At 40.4% G+C, this 27,610-nt stretch overlaps 1 protein-coding gene across 1 annotated transcript; it reads right to left on the reverse strand.

The window, feature by feature from the left end:
* Window positions 1-12,100: 12,100 nt before the first annotated feature.
* Window positions 12,101-20,302, reverse strand: LOC147632634 (eukaryotic translation initiation factor-like). The gene is made up of 9 exons (XM_086807437.1): window positions 19,826-20,302; window positions 19,104-19,181; window positions 18,923-19,024; window positions 18,255-18,464; window positions 17,982-18,088; window positions 17,762-17,849; window positions 17,321-17,671; window positions 13,587-13,829; window positions 12,101-13,485 (listed from the first exon to the last, which is right to left on the reverse strand). Exons 1-9 carry the CDS (start codon window positions 19,979-19,981, stop codon window positions 12,370-12,372), a joined length of 2,451 nt encoding a protein of 816 aa, XP_086663563.1. The 5' UTR covers window positions 19,982-20,302; the 3' UTR covers window positions 12,101-12,369.
* Window positions 20,303-27,610: the final 7,308 nt, after the last annotated feature.

Below are 27,610 nucleotides of genomic sequence, written 5' to 3' on the forward strand. Positions count from 1 at the left end.
AGAGGATTGAGAGCAGTACTAATATAGAGGATTGAGAGCAGTACTAATACGTGGATTACCTTTTTTAAGCACCAAAAAGACTCCACAAGAAGGCCTACTAGCTCTCCATTCTCTGCGAGACCCAGACATAGAGGACTGAGAGCAATACTAATACATGGATTACCTTTTTTAATCATCAAAATGACCTCCACAAGAAGGTCTACTAGCTCTCCATTCTTTGCGACTTGCCTTTAGCATCGCATGAATAATGAATAATGAATGCAAATAGCATCAACACAACTTGTTTGCAACACTGATAAAATGAATAGACAATGAACACTCATAATGAATAGAGAGGTGTACTATAGAGCATGTTTGCATACATCTTTGCTATGTCACAGAGAGAGAGAGAGAGAGAGAGAGAGAGAGAGAGAGAGGAATGATGGTTGGGCTTGCCTGGGAGGATGAAGGAGGAGAAGAGAAGAGAGAGAGGATACAGGTAATAGAGGCTATAGAGAGAGTGGTTGTAAAAATTAAAAAAAGCTCACTCCATGCTTATCCCCCTAAATGATGTGCAAGTCATGGCCTATAAAGGGACTCTAGCCAATCACTCGCACACACATACACAGACACCCACATAGTGATTAAGGTTGATTTACAAACCTTAAAGGTTAGGGAGGTAAATAAACTAAGACTTGAGTATTTTTTGTTAGTATTATGCATGTATACATGGTCAATTTTTTTAAATATGTATTTGATAAATTTGTAATTTTTAAAACTACTAAATTTGGATTTAAATTGCGTTGTAATAACCTTTATTTTGAGAAGAAGTATTTAAAAAGATATGTCTTTAGCTATATGATGTAAGATATATGCCAATGGTTCATATACAGATAGAATTTTGTATTGTATCTGTAGCATGCAATGTTTTTAAAGCAAAAATCCTTTTTTAAAAACTTCTTTGCAATAAGTACCTTAATAACAACCATATAAAATTTTATTTTTAAAATTTTTGATACTCAAATATCATCAAAACCCCTAAATCAAGGATATTGGAAGCAGCTTATTTATCAAATCAAGTGCAAAGCCATATTGTAGAGTTCTCAAAGAGAAATTGTTAAAGAAAAATCTTATGTGCATAAATTAAACAACCCTTAGCAAATAGATAAATTCTTAGAATAAGAATAAGACCAAAGCTAATAAAACCAAGAATTAGAAGAATACCTAATGAAAGCAAGGACTAGAAGTGCATAGATTAAAGTGGCAAGGTCTTAAGTTTACGGAGGAATTATCAACCCATCAATAAAATAAAAATAATGAATCCGAGAGCAAGAAAAGAATCGAGATACTTTAAGAACTCTAAGAGAAAGAAGAAGACCCTATCTCTATGTGCATAAGTGTGCACTAAAGAATGATTAAAAGATAAATAAATATTTTTAACATTAATGTGAGACCCAGATAAGAGAATTACCTGAAATAGCCACTTTATACTCGAAGTACTCTACTTGAAGTGGAATAGAATGACTTATGAGTCGTAATCTCCAAAAAGAACATGGGAGTGACCGCAAGGAAAGGAATGTCTTGAGAAGACCTTGCCAAAATTTATGCAACTTCTAGAAGGAATTCAACTTGCTTAAAGTTTCAACTAGAGAGCTATAACGTCTCATTGAACTTGTGATGGCTTAAAGTTTCAACTGGAGAGCTATAACGTTTCATCGAACTTGTGATGGCTTACACAATTTTAGACATAAATATGTTACTTGAACCTGTCTTGGAATTACTGTTTGGACATTGTATTTATTTGATGCATATGTTCTATTTGTTTATGGAAGCATGTGAAGATACCACACTATATTTATGCGATGCGTATGTGTTGTTTGTTTATAAAAGCATGTGAAGGTACCACGCAGGTTTATGGATTGTCATGTGGGTGTCATCCACGAGGTGCATCACATGAAGGCAGTCATCTAAGATCTTTACCCCGAACATGGGTTTGCTCTTAGCATGATTAGTGTGATCGACAAGGAAGTAGCTCCAATCAGGGTAGTATAACTAGTGGCTAAGTGATGGTAATAGATATTCGTGGCTCTTGATGCCAGTACCTGGAGTATTTATGCTTGTGGGATAAGGGACGACTGATAGAAGTAACTCCCATGACTACTTGGCACTTGTGTTAGGGTGGATATGAGACATGCAAGGCTCCTCTAGTCTTCACGGTGGTCCAAGAGTGTATGGGCTCATTGGTATGTATTGTCCTGGTCTGAGGATCATGGGTCGTGGTGTAAGGAGATTTATGATAATGATGTGAAATAATGTGTTACTTGTGATATACGATATGGACGTATCTACAAAGGAGTGACATGACAGCCTTCACATTTTAGCATCTTCTTTCCTCGGCTCATTGTGTAGATTGAGTCTCCTTAGCCACTTTGAGAACCTCTACGTTTCGACCATTGCTGATCCAAGTTACAGGTGATATAGGTGGTACTCGGGGGGGAGGAAGTGGATCATGGTGCCTTGCAGCCAGGAAGAGAGGTTGGCAGAGAATATTTCCCTCTAGTGATGATTCTCATTTAGTTGGATGTCATGAGAGAGATCGTTCTCTATGGACCACCTTGACATAATCTCAGAGTCCATCATTTGATATACATAACTCTTAGGAACTATACTTTTCATCATATGATCTTAACTGCTAGCCAAGCCTAAAAGATATCTTGTGAGCATTCATTTGCTTCACATATGGCTACCTAGCATTGTATAAAGATAGAAGTCTATCAAAGATATCTTGTGAGCATATGTTTTGCTATTTTTACATAAAAGCATGGGCTGAATTTCACTCAGTTCTCAACAAAGACAACATCTATATTCACCAAAGTTTGATGGAAGAGTCTATATCCTTTTCTTTCTGAGCTATATATGCATTTTACTGCCTTATCATCCAGCTTATTGCATTGTTGCTCAGGCACAAGAGCATAAGCAAGATAACCAAAAACATACAAATAGGACACAGAAGGCTTCCTGTCATACCAAGGGTAGTTATCTGCAAGGCCTCAGTGGGGAATTTGTTTAGTACATAAGTGGCACACATAACTACCTCTAACCAACAAAGATGAGGTAAATCATGGCCTTTAACCATGTAATGCTCCATGAGAGATATGTTCTTCCTCTAAGCCATGCCATTTAGCTAAGGTGTGTAAGGCACTTTGCATTGATGCTTTATTCCTTTTTCAATCATATATACATGAAAATCCTTTGACAAATCCTTTGACAAATACTCCCCCCCCTTCCCCCCTCGATCTATAAAAAGGGTGCCACCTTTACATGTAGACACATTTTCAGCCATAAAAACAAAGTGTAAAAGGCATGTAAAAACCTCTGACTTTATTCTCAACAGATACACCCAGGTGTGCCTAGAGTAATCATCAATAAAAGTCATGAAGTAGAGATATCTCTCGATCAATGGTGTCCTTATAAGACCACACATACATCACTATGTATAAGCTATAATTTATGGATAGCCCTTACTGATCTATCTTTCAAGAATGATGCACATTCCATCTTCCCAAAAATGTACCCATCACATACATGTCAAGCTTTAGCAACTCTTACACCATCTCTTATCTTTTAAAGTATAATAAATTGCCAAAATTTAATTGACCAAAGAGGGCATTCCATTACTCCGTGCCACGCATATAGGACATTTGATAGTAACTAAACATGCATTATGTGCCAATCTCTTATACTTCTCCAACCTATAAATCCCATGGCTTAGAGTACTAGATACTATAATGATGTCTCCATCACTCCGGTCATGAACTATACACATATCATCAATAAGTCTAACCACTAGGCCAGCCCTAGCAAAGGCAGATACTGATAGCAAGTTATTTTAAATGCCTAGCACAAATAAGAAATTATTTGTAGTAGTGAGAACAACCTTACCAACCCCTTTCACTGAATATGAGGATGGTTGAAGGTGGATGGGGCAAAAAGAAGATCATCAGGCTACCTAAACCTCAGCAATCCTTCAGGGAAGTGACCAAGAAATAATGGGTACCCAAGAGTACCTTGGTTGTGGCTCAGGAAAGTAGGATGCCCATGTAAGGACCTAGTAGCCACCATTTGGCCTAAAGCCCAACCATGAAGTGGAGATCCACCACCAAGCGGGAGTCCCACACAATAGTGTTCTACACAAACCCCGAGCCCCAATGGATCCCCATCAAGTTGTTAGTAGATGCCCAGGGCTTGTATGAAGGGAGCCTATCCATTTGGGTCCCTAAAACCTCATCGTCCACGTAATCCCAGAAGCTAACATGATTTAGGCGACAACCTCATTACCTAGTACCACCCCAAATGTCTACGCTTCATTGGATCCTTATAAAATTGCTTGATGCACAAGGATTCTATTAAGGAAAATCCCACATGTGGGTGCCAAGATCATTAAAACATGTGCCTTATGAAAGAGTGCACAGAGCGGAAGCAAAGTGGCATTAGAGTGTGCTGAATAGAGAGTGCAAGAGAGAGTGTGCTGAATAGAGAGTGCAAGAGAGAGAGAGAGAGATATGGAGCAACTATGCTGAATATACTGAAGCAAAACAGTCCCAAGCAAGAGACACTAGAAGTCTCATAAGTGAGGGAACAAAATATGTACAAGACTAAATAAACAATGAGAGGCCAACACCCACTATTTATAGTAGACGTAAGCTGGCCGACTGGACCTGCAAAACAGGCCGACTGTAGTAAGCTTGATCTAGCTACATGGCTCACCTTGGTTCCCACGAGGCTTGACCTATTTGCAACGGCTTCTACCCGGATTTCTTACACTTCCCAACAATCCTTGGTGATTATGTTGACACCAACACCACCATCCAAGATTGTGGAGATCGTCATTCTTTTATAAACAACAACAAGTAACACGACGTTCATTCCAATGCTTTCAAAGTAGTGCCGCAACTTGTTTATGACTACTTTTGATTGTCCTTTTGTCTTGGGTATGGAGGGAGAGTGCTCACTATGGCATGATGCATCCTTCTCCTTTTTTGAGGTTCACATTTAAGTTCACTTGTGTGGGCTCTTAAATTCCTATTCATTAAATCAAATAAGTCTCTCCAAAGTTGAGAATTTCCATATAGAAGAGACCTTATCGGTAATCGTACTTTCAACGATAAGAAGGCTATGAGATATGATATGTCGTATTCATATTTACTTAGCTCATACTCACTCGGAGATGGGATAGGACCTGTCAATGTCTAGGGGATGTGCATTGATCCTTCCCTAGAAGGTGGGGTCGAGATGAAATCGTCACCTATCACATCAAAGAAAATATTGTGGTTCCTATGATGATCCATTGGAAGGCCAATTTTCACCTCCCATTGAGTCCTCCTTCACTACATCTAGCAATGTCAGATTGGTTAGAATGGTTATAGTCTCGGTCAAGGCCTTTGGTAGGCATTGAAGTCCACAATGATAGCATCTTGGAAGTTGAGAGGTTGATTGATTTGTCCTTTAAAATCTCCCACCCTTTGCATAGAGTACTTGCTCATTTGAATGTGATTTGAATGGTTCTTTATCCTTGAATTTTGATCACGTTCAAGAAAATATAATTCTATGTCTTCAATTTTAGTGTTGGCAAATTTTTAAGTGTAGCAAGAAGTGATCCATATGGTTCTTTGTCAACACTCTTTAATAGCATAGCAATAGATTCATCTTCTTCAATAACTTTCTTAAAGCACTAATTTGTTGCTTACCTGTTGATGTGTTGTGCTATGGTCTCGATGTCCTTGTTGAGCTTGTAAAACTGCATGAGAAGGTTGATCTTTGAGCTCTTTGAGTTGATGCCAAAAATGTTGTTTAGTTTTGCCATGCCAATTTGGCATCCTTGATGCAACGTGACTAATCACATCATCACCGAGGTTTTGAGCATTAAGGCCCAATGCTTTGTTATTTTGAAGTGATTCAACCTCCACTTGTTCATCCTCAATTAGGTACCAAATCCCCTTATGTGTAAGCAAGTACATGGTCTTGCTTTGCTATGTGTAAAAGCCATCACCATTAAATCTTTAGATAACTTCTACATGCTCCATGATGAGAGGGTCTTACCATGAGCTTGTGCCAAGTCTCTATGACAGTGTTTGTACTCTCTTACAACTCGGTGATATAATCTTTGGTAAACCTTGATGCAAGAAGAAAGTGCACAATGCAATGATAACAAGAAAAAAATTTATTTTGTGGTGTTGGAGATGATAATGCGAGATTAGTAATGCTTAACAAATAGATCTGATCCCAAAACTTACCAGAGATATGAGATTTATTTGCTTCTTGGACTTTCACTAGCCCAAAGTGCAATTTGATATGATTTGATGCTTAGCACACCCAAATATACACTCACTCTTCCAATTATGGCCTTAATTAAGCTTGATTGTTATTAATTTTAGCTTAATGAGCTTAATTATCTTCTTAATACATTGATTAAGAGGACAAAGAGATGGAGGCCAAAATTGAGCTTACAAATGAAGTTATTTAAGGGGCATTTTACTTAGCAATGTTGTTCTTGCTAAGTTCAAGTGCCATTTGTAGAAGGATTCAGCTCAAATATCCTAAAACAAGCATATTCGCACCTATTGCAGCAACAACTGGTTAAAATTGAGCTTACACATGAAGTTTTTTAAGGGGCATTTTACTTAGCAATGTTGTTCTTGCTGATGTCAAGTGCCATTTGTAGAAGGATTCAAGTCAAATACCCTAAAACGGGCATATTCGCACCTATTACAGCAACTGGTTTTTCCTTGATTTCTTTCACCATGCCCAAAGTGCAATTCGATATGATTTGATGCTTGGCACACCCAAATATGCACTCACTCTTCCAATTTTACCCTTAATTAAGCTTGATTGTTACTAATTTTAGCTTAATGATCTTCTTAATACATTGATTAAGAGAGCTGAGAGATGGAGGCCAAAATTGAGCTTACAAATGAAGTTTTTTAAGGGGAATTTTACTTACCAATGTTGTTCTTGCTGAGGTCAAGTGCCATTTGTAGAAGGATTCGGCTCAAATACCCTAAAACGAGCAGATTCGCACCTATTACAACAACTGGTTTTTCCTTGATTTCTCCTCATGCAGTTGATAAAGCACCTTAAGATTCAAGATGTGGACTCCTTGTAGTATGCTATAGGCACACCTAAAAGGTGTTAGACTAATTTGGAGTGTAGGCACTAAATGGCATGCAACATATGTCAAATTCATTGTGTAGAGGATGAAATTGCTGATTTCCTTTGGTGGGATTGGTCGTCTAGAGATGTAGAGTAAGTGTCTAAGAAGGCTTGGCCAACGGTCCAAGAGGATGAGGAGACTAGGGCTCCACAATCTTAGCCTCTCTTGGGTAGAAGATAATGATTGGGATTGAGTGAGTGACAATGGCTAATGAGCTGAGATTCATGCAATGTGAGCTACAGAAGATGAATGCCAAGATATAGGGAGCAAGAGACTGGTTCTGATACCATGTCAGAACTTGAGGATCCAAGATCCCATGGAGATGGTGATGATGAAAGACTTAATCCTATACTAATTAACAATGTGATTAATGCTAGTCTAAGCTAGGGAGGATGATACCTAAACACAAACATGATGAGTAGCCTAAACTAATTAAGCTTTAGATTCAAGCACAATTAGGTTACAAGATTAAGACTTGTACTCATAAAGAGGTCTGAGAGCTTGCTTGATTCCATTGCTTGAAAGTGAGCCCTTTTATATGAGGGAGGTACAACAAGGCTTTGATAGCTCATGTGGGATAACTTTGACTAGGTGACTTGGCACTCTATCATCACTCATTTCAACACAGAGGACTGTGGAGGATCCTTTTCTACATGTTTGGTCTTTCCTCCACTCATGTCTATGTTTCGTTGGCTCATTTCCTCCCAAAAGCTCCTCGTCTAGCCTTCTTAACTGTAGCCTTCTTAGTTGGGGAGCACTCTGTTAAGTGTTGGTCATCTGTTGGGATTGAAGGCTTGGTGGATTTGAGGAGGTGTGGTTTGATATATTGTAATTGATTGTATTGTTATTTCCACCAATTCATCCAGATCGAGTTCGCAAAGGTCCCTGATTTTTTCTAAAAATGATTTCATATAAGTTTTTTTTAAAATCTGATTTCTTTTTGTTTCTTTTTTGTTGCTAGGCTCACGTCTGCAAGTTCACGTCTCTAGGCTCGCATTTAGGTTCATGCCTCTAGGCTTACATATGTAGGTTCACGTGTTCAAGTTCACATATACACGCTCATGCCTACTTTTTGTATGAACTCAGTTCACATACTTCCCTAGTATGAGATAAACGTATCTGGGACACAAATATCTAGGAACTGGACCTAGCACTTATCGGGTATTAATTGTACTTCAAAGGGTAAGAATTTCTAGCTGGTACAGATTATATGACAAGAAAATCTTCCAACGACGTGGATAGGTGTGTTCATACGAGTTTTTATTATGGTTGTATTTATTGGTCCATACTATATTAGGTATGTCTACCTCTAGACTCACATACGGGTCTTTATGGCTATGGTCCGTACTATATTAGGTATGCCTATCTCTAGACTCACATCTGTAGACTCATGTTTGTAGACTCACATGTCTACACTCATAGCTGAGAGCTCGAGACTCCAGATTCACGGCTCACAGGTCCAGATTCACGTCTTTTTACATGGGACTATGGACTCACGTCCCCTACTACTACTGAGAGCTAGTTTGGCCTAGTTTTTTATGATTTTTTGAACTTGATGAGATGTGTTTAATATTCCTAATTTTAATTAATAGTTGTGATGCAACTAAGTGTTTTTATTGTTTTTAGATGAATTTTCTTACTTTTACTCTACCATTCAACAATGCATAAACAAATTATGAAAACATATATGAAATGCATGAACCAAAATTGATAATTTCACTCTAATTCAACCTAATGGAGCTCAATACTCATGTTTTTAGAGTGGATTTCACTCTTGATCACAATTGCTAAGTTGATTCTTGGATTAAAGCAATAAAATCTAAGTCTCTTGAGCTCCAATTTCATGCAAATCATCAAAAAAAACAAAGTCTTAATCTACCAATACATAAATTGCTCCAATACAAAATAAACTTCAAATGGAAATCAAAATCAACAAACAAACGCATTTAATACTCCAAATCCCTACGTTTTTTGGAGTGTGACCTCCTAATCAACACTAAAAACATTGGGTGATCTAAACAGCTTGGAATAGACGAAAAAACAAAGCTAAGCCCTGAGCTAGTCCTCGATAACGACACCAAATATGTTCAAGTCAAAAGCTTACATTAGCCTTACCAAAGCATGTGTTGTTAAGTTTTGCCTTATAGTTGTAAATGCAACTTCCCATGTGGGTGCGCTAGCTCATCCGTCATATTATCACTCCGTTGTCACATCGGAATGGTTCTTTGCCAAAGGGATGAAGAGAGAGCTCTCAATGCCTAGATAAAGGCATGAAGAGATGGTCCTTCACGATGGTTCTCTCTCACCTACGATCAAACCTATCCAGCGTGCATCCATTAAACAAGCAAGATTCAAAACCATATAAGCAAGCAAGAAGAGAGAAGAAGAAGAGTTCACAAGTAAACTATTGCATGAAAATGATTGTGTATTACTTATTGTTAAAAATGACACATATACTAAGTCGACCAAATTTAAAAATGACACATATACCAACCTCTATTACTAGTCTTAAGCAAGTATGTACACCAAGTTTGCTGACTTTCCTTATTTGACATTACGCTCATTGTAAGACTGCTTTATATGTTCCAGCGCCATCTTACAAAAGTTAAGTGCCCATACGTACGAGTAAGAGGGCAAAGCGCCTTACCATGAGGTCGGGTGAGTGAAACCATGTTAACCTACAGAATGGTTAACAACTAAGGTAGCTAAAGTATAAGGTAAAATATAACTATTAATAGTTATTTCCTAATATGATTGGGAGATAAAGATGACATCTCACTCCTAAAATCCAAACCAAGCATGATGAGAATGAAGAAAATACTATGTATGAGTACTTGGGTTGGAGATGCAAAGGGCATCTTACCCCCTATAATCCAAACCAAGCATAATGGTATGTTGAGAAGACGACGACAAACAATGTAAGCATGATGTGTCATAGTATGATAGGGTAGTAGAGCCATATGATGGGCATGATGAGGGGTATCCAAACTCATGGATCACCTTAGATTGAAAATGGTCCTCTGTCCCCAAGGAGTGGCATTGAAATGAGGGTGGTCCCTTCTGTTCACCTTTGGGTCTTTGATGTGTTATTCATGGCGCTGCAGCAACTAGGCATTTGGACGTCAAGATGGAAACTTCATGTGGCTGAAATCTCTATAGGCATGCCCTAACCTACTGCACTTATGTCTCCACATGATGGATAACTTTTAAAATAAAACACAATTTGGGGAGCTTGCCCAAAACAGCAATGATAAAATCATCAATGAAGATCCAGTGCTAACTTCTGATGTGGCGCTTGTAAGCCATGGCACCTTCCACTTTTATGATGGATTTTACATCAATTTAGGCATACACAGTCGGTGCAATTTCAACTTGGCAAATAGGCCATGGAAAACATACCTTCCTACACAAACGTTTCCTTCGCATAAACCATCTTTGCATGAGATCCGAGGTAAAATACCTGCTTGCTTGTGTCCTACTTCGCATCATGCATAGAAGCATTAAAACAGGTAAAGCCTCCGCCTGGGTCTTCGGAACTTATTCACATGTGGACATCATCCTTAGATGCCAGAAGCATCAAGTTGGTTCTGACTTAATTTAGAAAATATAAAGAACCACATCATAGCAAAGCCAAGTCATCCAAGTTCTTATTATGCTTAAAAAGACAGTTGACAGCCCCAACTCCTTTGCTTTCTGTCACCAATAACCTATCAACCATTGTAGAGCAACAGGGGCAAAGTTGGAGTTGAGGTATCCCCAGATCACATTCACACCTTGTATCGCACATGGGTTGAATAATTTGCTGAAGGACATTGGGGATTTGCCATGAGTGGCAATTGTTCTTGAGAAAGAGAGAGAGATTGTCAATTTTATCACTCGTCACTACTATATTCTCTCAGAGTTCAGAAAGAGGTCTCCCCAAAAGGATATCTTCAAATACTCTGAAACCCACTTTTCCTATAATTTTAATATGTTGGAGAGGCTTTAAATGTTTTGAAGCAGCTTGTGGTGAGTAATCAATGGATTAATTGGCCCACCTCTCGTTCAATTACAGGTCGAGCATGCTAGAGTTATGTGATTCATGACGCATTTTGGGCTAACGTGGACCATCTTAATGTTGTTGTGAAGCCAATCATTTACATGTTAAGGATTGCAGACATCAAGCAACCTTGCATTGACAAGGTTTATGAGGGCACCAATTTTTCCAATAATTTCTCCTAGCCATCTAGGACCTCATCAATCTCTTGGCCCTCTGGAACTCTAGATCTAGCACAAAACCAGCTGTAATGATAGTTATCCCATCGAGTTTGGGACAATGCTCTCAGCTCCTCTTGCCTTCCCTCATTAGGTTCCACCTTTCTAATGTGCTCTATCATCTTGTCCATGCCAGATCCTAAATTCTAGATCTATTTCTATTTTTCTCGACTACTCAAGTCTCATGATCAATCACAATGGCTACGTATAATGTATTATGTTTGTCATGTTTTAAATGAAATATCAATAGCTTTTAATATTATGTGTGTGTGTGTGTTGACGTGTTCCCTAATCCCTATGTGCCGTTCACGTTCCCGTTCCCATTGCGTTGTGACTACGCTATCAACACCTAGGCAAATGCCATCGTGACGTCAATAGTGGTTCCTCATCTACAATACCTTGGCAATATTGACATCATTTCTAGACAAGCCAAATGGCACGATGACTGCATATACAGGCCACCTTATTAACACTTTCCTCTCATTTAATCCTGGATTTGGTGTAAGAGCATGCAATTCAACCATATCCCTATATGTAGAGAGAAGCATATACACACAGCAATCTTTCTCATGATACAGAAAGTCTGGGAATAATAAAGTTCATGAGTGGTACTCACAATAGAATCCCACAAAGGCAAAATGCAACCCATGACCCAAATTGTCAATACGCTCTACTGTCCAAAATTTTATTAAAAAAAACCTGCAAGAGTATGGAGTTCAAACACAACCCTAACTTCCCGTGGAAATATATGAACAGCTCAACTTGTATATCTTCTCAGTTCAGTGAACATCCCTTTAAGGAGGCAACTGCAGCTACTCATTGAGCCACTTCCTTGAATAGATGATCCACCATAACTATAAATACCATAAACCACAACTAGGCTAAACTACACAGGTTTGGCTGTCTCCTCTTAAGGGAGGCGAATCTTATCTAGCTGCAATCTCAACCAGCCTCTCGCACTCTTGCAATTTAGACTTCTGGCTTAATACCCTATCCAAATTTGGACCCGAATTGATAGCCTTTAGTGCTGCATCATATACTAACTTTTTCAGCATCCGGTCTTCTGTTTTCTGTATGATGTCGACCAGCAATCCTAACTCAACCACCCCTGCAAGTGAAGCCTTTCCAACAAGCTCTCCGATATGTTTGGGTGCCATCGGCATATCAAGTGCAAGGTCTTCCAGTTGCTCAACTACCATCATAATGCCAGTTCTTACATCCCTCTCTGATAAAACCTCCTTAGAGCATAAAAACTCCAAAAGCTTCCTGATAAGCTCCCTATCTCGATCCTGACTTTCCAGGCCCATTGAGACTGCCAATTGTACTAATTGAGGATGGAAGTCAGGGCTCTTAAGTTCTTCAACACACAGCAATGCCTCGTTAAGGTCAGCAACCGACAGATACTCTTTCAGCAAAGACTCCGACTTCTTCTGAAGAGCACCAGCAGAGAAAGACATGGCTGGTGCTATTTGCTTTGGTGGCACTGCAACCCTTCCCCTTTCCAGAATTCCAACAGGATTTCTTGGGGCTGTGCTGAATTGTCCCTGGTTTACTGGCACAGGCACTCCTACAACTTGTGTCGCAGGTTTCACAGTAGAATCACCAAGAAGTGCACTTGGCCTTCCCAAAAATGCCCCACCACTACCTTGAGGTAGAAGTCTTGAACTTGCATTATTTGACCTTGATCCTGCAATTGGCACGCCAAAGGGTCTTCCAGACAAAGCACTTGGTGGAGGTATCAATCCTTCCCTCGCCGATTTATTCCTTCTACTCACTGAATACTCCCATCCTTCCGAATCTACCCCAGATATAAAGTTAGGCACAATTGGGGCACTCCCTGGTATCTTGCCAGTGATTGGCAGGAGACCTGGCATTCCTGGCATCATGCTACCTGGTCTGCCCTGTAGAAAAGTGTTCCCCATGCCTGGCAAACCCATGACACCTGGGGCACCCCGGCCATTTCTCAAGCCAGTTATTCCTGGACGAATCCCAAGAGTCTGCTCTGCTTCTGCATGTATCTCATTTATTGTCTTTGCCTTGACCTGGCAAAAGAAGAGAAAAAGAACACTAAAGATCTGCAAAACCAATTTTTTATCATTTCAAGGTCAGATATAGCACCTCTGTCAAAGTTTATGCAACTAACCTCTTCCCGACGAGGCACCCACTTGTTGGCCCGCAAATCGATCGTATCCTGAATCAAAAACCTTATGCGGGGTAGCAAGCGTGAACTTGCACTGTATTCCTTCAGCTGAGAAAAATATGACTCGATTGTTCTTGTGGACTTGTTACTTTCCTCGAGCTGTTTTCCAACAGTCGCAAGAAGCTGACAAAGGGCTTCCACATTCTCTTCAGCAGGTGGACCCCTTGAATCAGACCCTATAAGCATCTGTTTCAAAATACACCAGAAATCCTGATCGTTAAGCCATACTATGGAACCACAAACATATAAAGAGGTTAGTAAGAAAGGTAAATAGGCAGCAGTCTACGAAAATGCATGTTGGGAGAAAATTGAGATGCAACACATTGATGGTGCAGAGTCTATAAAACCACACGCACTTCCACAGCTGGTTGTGATGGTGATACCTAGTGATCACTAGACATGCATGGAAACGCATATACATGGAGAAAACCTGATGGAGAGGGTCCAAGGCTCAAAAAGAACACTTGCAATGGTTCTAAGGATGCCGCTGCCTTGTGCATAAGATTTCCCAGTCATCTCAAAGCTTCCATCCCTATCCCTCTTTTAATATACAGCATGAGGCTCTCCTGGTACAGCTTTGGCAGCTTCAAAACAAACTGCTTACACTCTACACACAGGCACTGCATATTGTCAGCCAGTGAACTAGTGAAAACCAGTCAAACTTCTTGTTCCACCTGTTGCTCGTCTATGGAATCACAAACCCTTCTTTTCTTCCATGCTTTGGTTACATTGGTATACCGTATCACTTCAAGACTTCAGTCCCAATTGCGTTGCAGAATGTCTTGACACAAGGTGAACACTAGCTATTAGTATGGTTGAAAGCCAAAGATGGCCAACCAATCCACTCGTCTGGAATCGGTTATGATTCTTGGACAAGAGAACACCCCTGTTCTTGAAGGTCAAGCTATGGACAAAAGGGCTTATTGACAGTTCATTGATAAGAAGAATGAGAGGACCAATCTCATGATTCCTCATTTCAAGATGCATGCTGCTTTTCTCTTAAAAGAAGTAACTGGAGGCTTGAACATGAAGCATCGAGTGATGCAGCAAGTACTGATGCCCACCCCAAAGGCAATCCACCTAGAAATGTTTCCCCATATTTGAGAAGGGCAAGGTTCGGAAGCATATCTTTGGATTGCCTTGGCCCCAAAGGCAATCCACCTAGAAATATTTGACGAGGGCAAGGTTTGGAAGCATATCTTTTTAAGATTTATGCACATTTAGTAAAGATAAATGTGTTAAGGGGTTAGGATAAATAAGTGCATGGGAACACACTCTTGTGTGTTACATGGTGTGTTATTAAATAAATATGATGTGACTATATACACATGGCACAAAAAGCCAACATATGACTTATCTGTCTAATGCTTACATAGGCCTTCAGAGACCTGGTCAGCCAGATGAAGGGGCTGTTGGCCTGTTTATATGTCCACGACTTGATGGAAATCAGCATTAAATGCTGTTTCGTGTTCACACATGTGGCCTTGATGCTGTTTATGTTGCTGACAGTGCCCATGATGTTGCCGACTGCTCATAGACCATATACTAGCCTTGCTAATTCCCTAGATTGCCTATAATGCTGTCCTGAACCAGGAAATATGCTGAATAAGCTGAGATTTATGCCATGGCATGGGTGTGCAAGTGAGTCAAAATACCATGTCACTGCATTCTTCTCTGAAGACTGATGCCACGAGAGACATAGCCTATACACCAATATCTGGAGTGTCACTCATATATATGTAACCAGAAAAGTCTAATCTTCTTGGACTAAATTTGCAGACTGCTCTTGCTTAGTGTCAAAGGCATTGACAACTGCATTTCCAAAGTCTTTCTTCTTCTCCGTTGCAATCCTTTTTCTACATTCATTGATGTAGCGATCTGGCTGATGGCAGTAATGACACTTGCCTTTCTTCTTGGGCTTGCTAGCATCTCCTTTTTCAGAGATTGATTCTTACAATCACTCTCTAAGGTCTTTGACCTTAGTGATGTACGGGAGGCTGTCCAGCTGTGCGGGAGACCTTTACGGTGGAAGCTGTGCACAGACGACATGCACAACAGCTCTATGAACAAGTATGCAGTGTACGGAAGGGTACGAGCTCAAAGGTGTGTCCAAATGTTGAATTTTCACAAGCTGAAATTAGGGTTTTCTGTAGATTAGGGTTTGTGTGTAGAGTATACTCAAGTAGTTTCAAAACTTCCTTTCCATTTCTTTAAAACTTGTAACTAACGACTAACCTTAAAAGAATTTGGTGTGACAAAAACCCATACAAAACATTTATGAAATATTTCAGCTGCAGGAGAATAAAAAATGTTTCATTGCTACTATGATGATGGCTACTGAGAGAGAAGGGTGTCATGTGCACACACATGTACATGCTTATCTCAGAGACTAACCCTAAGGAGGCAACACGATAAAGAAGAAAAGATCAAAACAGAACCAGATTTTGGGGCATATACTCTGGAGTATCTTGTGGAGGGACACAAGGAATATTCCTGTCGGCTGCAGCATTTATGTGATTTATTTGTCCAGGAGCTGGCCGACCGGCAGTCGGCTAGTCCATGAGATAATCTCCAACCTATATAAGGCTTAGGTGCTCATTGTTGTGACGATTCAGCCCCTTGTTGGCTGGGTCATAGTACTAGGAGTTTGTTAGGTATTTTACTACCTTTTCAGGGCAGCCCATGGCTGCAAGAATCTATGTACCTTTTTGTACCATATGAAATGCTGAATTTCCAGCTCTCTCTTTCTCTATCTCTCTCTCTCTACTCTCCCTTCTGTCTACGTTTTTGCATCAGCATGTTCTACATGGTGTTTAGGGCTGAAAGAAGACTCTCGAAGCTTCCGCATGTTACAAAGGGACACCATACAAAGGATCAGAGGGGTTTTTTCTTGAAAATGTACCAATCTTCACCGCAAGCATGTGCACTTGTAGACCACACACATATAAAGCCACAAAGGATAATTGACAATTAAGCTCAGAAAATCCAGCATAACCTTACAATGTACTGACTTCCCTGAATTAGTAGGTGCTCAAATACTGCAATGCAGCCTACCTTGGCTAAAGCTAGTACTTCAAAGCTCTTGGACTTACTAGCACATGCACAAACTCTAAGAATATATATACCTAGATGAATCTAGGAACATGCCCAAATTCACCTTTTAGGAACGTGCATGTTATATACTCATGGTAGTCAACCCACAAGACTATATAACCATCAACTCCATTATGCATAGTATGGACTAGATACTACGACATCCCCACTAACGTCATCAGTGCCCAATAGTGGGTGTAGAACTTTCGTCTATATCAATGACAAACATCTGTCTATATCAGTGGTAAACTGCTACATACTGATACGTATGGAAGGCTGTACAGACCTGCAATCACCAAAGCCCTGCTCAATGGCCTTCTGGGCACTCAAATTGCTGCTACATACAGCCTTCCCTGGTCACTGGCTCACTGGCTTTTGGCTGTCCTGAATTTGCATGATTGCCTATCCTCCCTTAATGGTTGTATTTCTAGGACCACAATGTTGTGCCTGAGTAACACTCAGATGCCTAGCCTATATAAAAAACTCTAAGCTACAGGAAGCCTTTTAATTTACCCTTAGACCTTCACCAAATAGAATGGTAAGTCAATACGCTACATATATAGCCAGTAAAAAACATTACTTACTTGGATGCAGTAATGTACAATCTTCTCTGGTATCATTTTCTGCTTGAAAAGTTCTCCAATCAGTCTGATATTGCCCAGTGTGCGCAGCTTTACAAGCTTTTCCTTTTCAAACCGCTCAACTTCTTGCTCTGGATTGATCAGCTGACGGATTTCAGCTCGCATGTTGTCTGCTCCTTCAAACTCCTCCTGGCAGCTGTTGAGTAAAATGCGGCGAAACGTAACAGGCTTCCCATCATCCTCATCAGATGGAAATTCCGGAAGTGCTTTGCTGAGATACACACACATTTCTGCATACATGGGACAAAAAGTAGGCTCCAGTACTGCCTTATCGAACACAAGAGAGATGACTCCCTGCCAGGTAAGACATAAAAGAATTAGTGTGGATGCAAATTAGCAATGCAGACCTGCTGAAGCTACTAGTTTAATAGGAACCGCTCTTGCCTTCAATATCCCAGCTGAGTCAATGCCTGCATTGAGGAGTTGCTCCACAAGAACATCAAACTTTTCTGGTGTCAGTTTGTTCAGTATTCTGCTCATTAGCATGAACGGTTGATTAGCTGTGGGAGCAAACCTATAGTAGCACTAGACATGAATTGTGCAGCAACAGAACTCTTTGTCAAGGTAGAAATTCCTTGAACACTTGATGGCAGTAAAACCATACCCTTTGACTGTCCTAAGAACCTTCTCTTTTTCAGACACTGCACCTCTCCGAGCCGTCCATGGGTTGGCCGCCCGTAAAATAGCCGGTGTGGGACGTGCTCCATCAACCTAGATGCAAAACAAACATGTATTGATTCATTGACAGCAACCAGTGCACCAAAACTGAGACATGCTAGGCTTGTCCTCGTCGGGGAAAAAAAAATCTTCAGTGGGGTATAAATAAGAGGTGTAATCAGCAAAGTGTTCAGAACAACATCACATGTTTGAGGCATACCCCCAAAGCTGCAGAGTCTTGTTGCCCTGGATACTGGGGTTCTTGTTGCCTTGATGAGAACTGTGAAGCTGGCAGCTCTTGTTGGCGTGAGATCTGTATAGCTGAACCATCCTTAATTTTCTCGCCAAGGGCTGAAGGCAAAGGCAACCTGCTTTTCCAGTCACGACTGTCTGTCTCTGAAAACCGTGTTGCTGATGGCAAAACCTGGGCCTAAATGAGCCAAAAAAGAAAACACCAACATATACAGGGGCACAAAACAATAGTATCAGATCCAATAGACATTTGTAATACTTACGTATATCCAGGAATACAACTTCCGTGGAACAAGAACAAAGTACTATGAAACAATCATCTAGCTCAAAAACAGAAGCTTATGTGTGAGAGCTATTTGGCCCTATCAACTTGACTGCCCAACTACTGAGCCTGGATACAGAACGCTCCCACCAATGGACAGACAGGGAGTTGGACAGTGGAGAAGCTGCCTGGACGGTGACCTGCTGATTGAGCAGGCATTGGTATCCAGCCTGTCTGAACCATTCTACAAGCAGAGCTGTGCCAGATCACCAAACCTCACACGTATGCTTCATGGTGCACACCACTTCAAAGGAAAAGTGAAAACTACAGTGTTGCTTACAGTACACAACAAATGATAAAAATAGACACATTACATTGGTCACTGGTCGTGGCCACTCTGGCTCCTCTGGAACAGAGAGTTCGGACTCAATCTCGGAAACTACATTTCTGATCTCGGAAGGAACGTCTGTAATGATCTGCAGGGCAGAACTAGTTCAGATCACATAGATTGAAAATATAGGGCGCATCCAATACAGTTCAAAAAAAGCAGCCCACCTCATTTAGCTTGTACAGCTCCTCTCTTGTGTACTTTATTCGCTCAGATGAAGGCTTCCAGCCCTTGAAATCCACACCCTGGAGCCAGAAAACGCTTCAAAAATGTGTCCATATGACACAACAAGTCTGACCTTTCCCTTATCCAAGCATCGAATACATAAATAACAAAACTAGTCTTACCCGTCCCTCTTGTAAGCATCAAACAAATACTCAACCCATGGTCTGCAAATTGATTATTTCACTTGACAAAGCTATATTAAAATACCTTCACGAGATTGGAGCTTATTTAAGACAGGTGTTAGCAAAAACAAATAGCTTGAACAAAATAGAGATGACATAACAATTAACACAAAAATCAGGGCTGATTAAGCTTATATAAATTAAAGTGCACTTGGTGTATACAGCGGATGATAAATTAGAGAGAACTAAGACACTGATCAAGTAAAAGCAGGGCGCAGGGAATGGTCAGCCATGGCAAAAAGGAGCACTTGTAGCTTGAAAACAACATTATCGAAGCGATCAAGAGCTTGCATCGAATCATCCAAAGCAAACCAATCACCAAAAAAAACACCCTGAGCTATTAGGGCAGACTTCGAGCCAAAGCCAAGAGAACACAAAGAGAAAACTCACACACAAACGCCGATCAACCGAAAAGTTACCCTCCCCAATGCAAATGCTTGAAAAAAGAAAGAGAATTAAGGTTAGAAAGCAGAGACCCTAACCTTTCCATCGTGGTTGAGGCGAGAGGAAAACAGTGGATCGGCCGAGCTGCTAATATTGGTACTGCTGGCGATGGCGATGCTGCTGCTGCTGCTGCTGCTGGAGAGGCGCCCCTTACCACCACCGGGCCTTAAGCTGACGGCTTGATCTGAATGCATCAGAGGGATCCGCGAAGGCTGCAGAGAGAAGATCTGAAGCTCTTGAAGCTCCCTGTGTGGCGATGAAGGTCTCCTGCGACCTTTTTCCTCGGTCTTTGTGAAGCTCGGAAGTTGGTGAGGTTTCTGCCGCAAATATTTAATTCTGTCACTGTAATTTCTGATGAAAGGTATTTTCCTCAACACGTAGGCTCCGAAGCCATGGCCTGCACACACAAAAGGAGCTTACGGGGGATGATGCCTAGCTTATATATCCACTACTAGGTTGAAGACGACTCGCCTCGGACCGGTTCCCCGAGCCTAATCTTCAATATCCAACGGTCCGGGACCGTCCGACATATAATTTTGCTTTTAATGGACTATTATTAATCTCGGGAGGATACATACTATGACTATATTTGTTTGCTAGGGTTTAATGCATCGTTTAGAGTGTTTACACACTATATATGAATCATTAGAAGTTGGGTGACCTAGAGAACAAGGTTTGTGGCAACACTTACTCTTTCACGTGTCTGTGTATCCGAGACGCGAGCGCATGCATGTAGCATCGTAATGGTGGGCAACTGGGATCATCCGGCAGAGGCTAGAGAAGGGGGATGGGGAGAATGGGATTCAGAAGAAGAGGTGAAGAGAGAAAGGGAAGACAATGGAGAAGAAGGGGTCACAAGGAAGCGGTTGCACGATTGGATTTCTGACCGACTGAACTCGCAGTAAAGTCTGGAAAACCTGCGTAGGAATAAGGTATGCATTAACATCTCATCTAAACTGGAGTGGGTAGTAACATGAAAGTAAATGGAGAAGAGAACAAGGAAGAGGGGTCAACTAAGGGAGGGAAACGAGAAACTTCAGGAGTACGTGTTGATAAAGGGGACAAAGGAAAAGAGAAGATGAGTATAGAAGAAAAGGATTATGAGAATCTAGGGTGGACCTAGGAGAATTTGGGAAAATGGAGCTTAAGCTGAAGTTTGGGAATTTCCCAAGAGCCTGCTTCAAGTGTAGAAACTTTGGCCATATTGCTAGAAAGTGTGGAGTGGGCAGTAACATGAAAGTAAATGGAGAAGAGAACAAGGAAGAAGGGTCAACTTGCTATTAATTATCCTCCATAGCCATTGCATAAACTTGGCAAATAAACAAGAAGATGATTAAAAAAAAGATATGCACAACAAAAGAGTGGGTTCAATCTCCCCCCATGCATGAGTGAGCACGCTTCCTCATGCATGTATTTTTGTATTAGCCAAAAATCAAGTGCTCAAAAATAGCTTGATACATTCCACTTTAGGCTATTAAAACAAAAAGTAACTTGGTCTCCAAGCTTGGCTATTTACATTCAAATTATAATAATTTAATTAAACGAAACTATGGACAGGCGACCATCGGCGCACACCAAAACTCGACGACCGCGCACCGGCCAAAATCCATCGCGATGCGACCGTGACTCCCACGAGCATTGTCACACTGCCGCATTGCACTACGGGTCCTCGTCCCTCCTCTCACCTCACTTCACTCACACACACTCACTAGCATGCGTTAGGGAGAGAGATTAGCAAGAGCAAGACTCAATTGCACAATGGGAGAGTATATTATATTATGAGAGAAATTCACTTATATACATAGCCATAAGTGTTCACAGTCACTTAAACTGTGGCCAGCCGGCACTTTAGGCTCATAAGAGGCCTAATGTTATTACAATGACTACTCTCATAATATATCCATGCAGTACATCACTTAGGACTTCATCCTATCTTGTTACCACACGCTCTTGAAGCGGGAATCGCCATAACCAAGTTGTAGCTTTGGATACTATTACTTCATATCTTGAATGTATGACCCTTTCGTGTATCTACCATGACTCCTTGATGTAAGATAATGGCGGTAGCTCTTGTTAATCCTAGAATTCTTGATGGTGATTGCGTCCACGTGATCGCGTTGAAGACCTTTGTGTGGGGAGAATGAACAAGCATTGTCGATGGCATTGATGATGAGTGACGTCAATGTTCTTTGTTCCTCTGAAAAGAATAAGAAAAGCTAGTTAATGAATGAAGAGGTTAGTGCTATATTGGGAATTCCTAACGGCATGGGAGGTGGGGTTTTTTGCGAATGATTGCCTTTTTACATTTGTGTGAGCCCCTCCTCTTTCTTTTTGTTTGGGCTCAATTTGTTTTTGGCAATCATCGGCAAGGTTACATTTGATTTTTGTTAGTGGGGACACTAAGAGATGTTAATAATGGGAGAGAAGAGAGAGAAGGATCCGGAGGAACGTAGGTGATTCTCAGTTCCTCATTTGATTCATTGAAGCGACATTCATCATTTGAAGAATTTGGCCTTTGATGATGTTCCTTTGTGTGGCAGGATTCTTGGCAAATGTTGTTGAGAAGGACCTGTTCCTATCTTCTTCTGCCCATGTGCTTTTTATGTTTTTATATATATTTAAGTGCTCTTATGAAGCAGATTTATATGAAGTAAAAGAATTAAGTCATATAGACTCTTATTGAACTGCTCTGTGTTGAAGTAGCCACTTGAGGATTGAAAGAATTATGTCGACTTGCGAGGCTAATATAAGTATCTTCACTAAGGATTGAAGATCATTGATTTGTGAAGATGGTGGCGTCGTTTGGAGAGGTTTGTAATTTGAAGAAAAATTCCAGGCGATGGGTTGTACCATTTACCAGGCTTTCGCCTACCATGGCTCCCCATCCAGAGATGTACCTGGAAGATGTCGATGGTGAGGCTTTGGTGTAAATGTTCTCCAGTGCATGAGTATAGATACGTACTCATGGAGCAGCTGCTACATTAATTGAGCCAAAAAAAAATAGTAAGCAATAAGCTTAACAATTATATAGTGGCTATTGCGTGATATGGCTTAATTTGATAAATCGTGACAATGCTGGTTCTTAAGCTGTGAGATTGTATTTCTTAAGAAACCTGAACTCGTGAGATTGTAAGATTTTTGACCATGAGGGGTTATTTCGTGAGATGGCCTAATTTGGTGAAGTTGCAGGTTTTGACCCTGAGGGTTTTTTTTTATTTTATGGGTCATCTAGGTCATGATTTGCAAGCAACAGCTTCTTGTGCACTCATTTCTCACTTCCACAGGGGTGACAAGAGCATTTTTATTTTTTTCTTGATGTGCTCCTAAGTCTCTATATTGATTCTTGAATTTGTTGCTGAAATGATGTCGAGGCAATAGGGAAGACTGCTGATTGTTTGCTTGAACAAACAAGCTCTTGTGTTGGTGCTGAATGCACTAGAGTGGTTGAGTGATTTGCTTGCTGTTGCTTGGGCCTCCATTCTTGTCGAACTTTAGGTGAAGTTGTTGGGGTTGAAGTCGGTGGTGAGGTTTTCTTCACATTGTTCGATTTTGTCAACCATATGATGGAATTACCATCATAGTATCCTTGTTGTTGTTGAAGTACATGCACAAGCACCCATCTTTGACGAACACTGTAATTTGGTGGCCGATGTACTTGGTGTTGAGGCTTTCTTCTTTGTACAAGCTTAGGGAACTTTGTGATGCGATTGGGGACCCAAGCTTTAGTATTTCTTTGGTAGTACCCTTGTACTTGCAGCAGTGTTTTTGGTATCCACAATTGTTGCATTTGTGGAGTTCTTTGAAGAACTTGCATAGGCTTTTGTGGACGGTGTTGTGGAGTACTTTTCTTTTTCCTTGGCTTTCGAGTGCTGCATTGAGGAAGAGGTTTTTACTGTCGAGGCACCCAAATTTGATTGGCACCTTTATAGTAGCCTTGAGCTACAAGTAGCTACTTCTCCACCCACATTTTGATACTATTCAGATACCTCGAGTGTGGTTGTCGTGGTGGAGTCTGCTTTTGGGTTGATGTGGAAGGTTTTGGGGCCCTTCTTGACTTTGGTTGGCGCTGAGGCTGCGGGTTTGAGACTCATGGGCATTGTTGATGATGATGAGGTTAGAGTCTCTTGTGGAGTGGCTGACGATGACAGGGCCTTTGAGCATGTGGTTGTCTCCTTTGGTGAGGTTTGTCGATGAAGATGCATAAGCTCCGGGGTCGTTCCTTTGAGTTCCTTGTTAGAGATAGATGGTTTGGTTGTGGGAACTTCTTCAAGAATAGATGTTGATTGCGAGGTCTTGGCATCAAACTTCATAGGTGAGGATGGGGTTTAAGGAGTAGAGGCTTTGTCGGAGTTGTTTGTTGACATAGATGGTAGCTCATTGTGTAGAGAGACTTTTGTGGAAGAGGCTTGTATCCTTTTGCATTCCGCATCATAGATATCCATTAAGGCTGGATCCTCTTCCTTACAATATGGTATTGCCAACTTTTTATCGTTGACCATCATGATGACTCTATCACTAACAAAGCACAGTGGTGCTTGGGCAACAAGTCCATTTATGCCCCAAGATTAAATATGCTTGGGATTAGTTTCAATATACATTGTGTTAGTTGACCTAACAAATCCCATGACTGTAGAGTCATTCTCGTGTTGGATAAATCTGTGCTTGAGCTGTGGTGATTTTATTTGAAATTTTCAATCCCACCAAAATCCTAGGGATCTTTTCAGTAAGATATGTTGGAAGTTCCAGCTCTTGCAAGGTTTCTTCTTCCCGTATTAGCAATTATACATTACCTGCAGGAGTGTTCAAGGGGACTATTTGCATAGATTCATCTAGTGAATACAACGATTCACCTATCCAAGTTCCACCAAGGATGACATAATACTCAAGGGAATCTAGGGTAACATGGAATGTAAATTCCATATCACCATTGATTGTTTGAGTAGTGTAGCTAAAGTAACCTAGAACTTCAATGTTTTGTCCATTGGCTCCTCTTGCAAGACTATTGCTTGTAGGGATGAGTTTAGGTTGTCCCAATGACACCCAAGTGTCTATTTTCACGATGTTATGACTAGCTCAAGGGCTAATCAATGCGCGTTTACGCTTAACGTCATTACCTGCAGGAGTGTTCAAGGAGACTATTTGCATGGATTCATCTAGTGAATACAACGATTCACCTATCCAAGTTCCGCCAAGGATGACATAATACTCAAGCGAATCTAGGGTAACATGGAATGTAAATTCTATATCATCATTGATTGTTTGAGTAGTGTAGCTAAAGTAACCTAGAACTTCAATGTTTTGTCCATTGGCTCCTCTTGCAAGACTATTGCTTGTAGGGATGAGTTTAGGTTGTCCCAATGACACCCAAGTGTCTATTTTCACGATGTTATAACTAGCTCAAGGGCTAATCAATGCGCGTTTACGCTTAACATCATTGCCTATAGGGAAATCCAACCATACTATGATAGAATCTTCCAAAGGAACCATGGGTGTTTCGGCTTCAGATCTTGTTTTTGTTTCATGCTCCCATTCACTTTCATCCTCTATTTGGGTCTCAGCATTTTCAAGAGAACCCAATGCATACATTGGCACACTTAGCCTTCTGACAATTCTTAATGAGGTTTGTTTGGAAACTTGCGAATCCTCACAGTCCTATTTTATGGAGTTCGTTATGTCCTTGTATAAATTAGGTTGAGCCATTAAAGATGCAAGTGTTAATGTGATGCTGGCTTTATCATGAGAGAAGAGCATTCCTCCCAATGAGGTTTTGAGAGACTGTTTTAATCTTGTAAGGGAATTATCGAATTCCTCACGTGCTTTCTCAAGCGTATAGTTCGTACAATCTCTTCCAGATGACTCTTCTATAGAGAGTATGTCTTCCTCTTGAAAGGGGAAACGGTACTCATCTAGGCTTTGTATTTTGGTTGCTGTTTGAGGATTGTTATTATGAGATTCAATTACAACCGGTGACCCTATAAGACATTCAACCAAGCTAAGCATGCTCTCCTGAGCTTGCTTTCTACGTTTCGCATGTCATGTGATCATTATCCATTTGGGGTGGTTGGGTGGATTCTAGTTTCTTGATTGGTCTATATGGTGCACTGAGTGAAGGGTAAGAACTTGTTTCATCCTCACTCAGTGATGTACTACAACTTGTTTCATTCTCTGACTTTCTTTGGTTTGTCAGTATTTCATTATGTTTACCCATGTAACGAGATCAATTTTTCTTTTGTGTTTTTGTATCCTGTGTCGCACGTATGGGTGTTATGGTTTGTGTTGTGTCTTTTGATGTGGATGCTTCTGCATCTTGTATAGTTTTTGGCTCTTTCGTGTTTATGTCCCTTTTTGGATTTATGTCCTTTACAGACTCATTTTCCCTGTCTTTTAATTTGACCTTGGTTTTTGACAGTTTGTTGTCCTTCGTTTTCTTGGTTTTAGAAGGTTTTTTCTCTTTTGGGTTCTGTTTTTGAGAAATTTTTCCCGTTTCGCAGCACGTTTTTGAGGGTGTTCCAAAAGGAATTTTGAAAAACTTTGTATGAGGGAGTTGTAGTATTTTTGGAGTACTACAACTTTCTTTTCCTGAGTCGTTTGTGATTTTGTCATTTAGCCCCTTAAAAAAGTAGCCCAAATATGGCTGGTCGTCGTTTTCACGCTAATTTTTACGATTTTTCGTGGTTTTTGGGCTGTTTTTTTGCCTCGATTTTTGGGTCGAATTTTGAGGTTGTTGGTTGGAGGCCAAAATGGTCTATTTTGACTTCGGACGACTCGTCCAAGGTAGAAGAGCTCAATGTCAGCTTTCCGAGATGAGCCCTAGAGCGCCTTCATCGGATATACGGTTTAGGAGATACAGGCCTCCAAACAGGGGTGTTTTCTAGACTTTTTTTTTTTGGGTCGACAGACCTCTTCACATCGACGGACTTCATGAGTTTTATAAATTTTGAATTTTTTTTGGCACATGCTCTAGTTCCCTGAAATTGTATAAAATGGTTTACGCTGTGAACCGGACTCCACGTTTTTTTTTTAGTCTAGTGGGAAATACAATTTTTTCTTTTTTTGGAGGGGAATATTATTTGAATTTAAAATGAAAGGGGTATGGGCATTTTCCCAAAAAGGTAAGTGAAAATATTTTTAATGACACCCCTTACACTCTTCATAAATGACCCCCAAAATGGACAATTTTAACAGCTCATGCATCTACTCATTGAATGCTCATTAGCCTTAATGAGTTATATAAAAAAGTAATTAAGAATTAATCTAAAATTAATCCTTTCACTAATCTTTTCCTTTTTTACACTAATCAAAGACTCTAATTAACCACTAATCCCTAATTAATTCACACAATTGAGCACATCATTGGATAGAGCAAGGGAATACTAATCTTTGTGCATCAACAATTGTGTAAACTAATCTAAAATAGGAGATTAATTAGACTCTTAATTATAGTCTCCTCTTTTAAGGCAAAATTAAGCAAAGAGAGTCAAATTTCTCCAATTGATGAAAAAATTGATGTGATTAGGTGTTTTGATGCATCTAGATGCTCTCAAAACACTCAAAAATCCTAATTTCAACTACTCATATGATCAATTTAGACCCCAATTAACACATTTTCTAAATTTTTGGCCTCTTGAACAAGATTAATCACCCTTAATGACAAAAACTAGTCCAGTAAGAGAAATTAGTCAAATTCAAGGATTTTTGATGGTTTTAAAATCCACATCTTTTTCATGGAAAACCATTAATAAAGATAATGGGCAATGGGTTATCCGTAGATTAGAGGCAAAACGATGGCAAAAGCTAAGGGATGGCTCCCCAATGCAGCAGCG

The sequence above is a fragment of the Cibotium barometz genome, chromosome 13, assembly GCF_041138505.1.
Source record: "Cibotium barometz isolate CiBa-2024 chromosome 13, ASM4113850v1, whole genome shotgun sequence".
NCBI classification, from domain to species: Eukaryota; Viridiplantae; Streptophyta; class Polypodiopsida; order Cyatheales; family Cibotiaceae; genus Cibotium; species Cibotium barometz.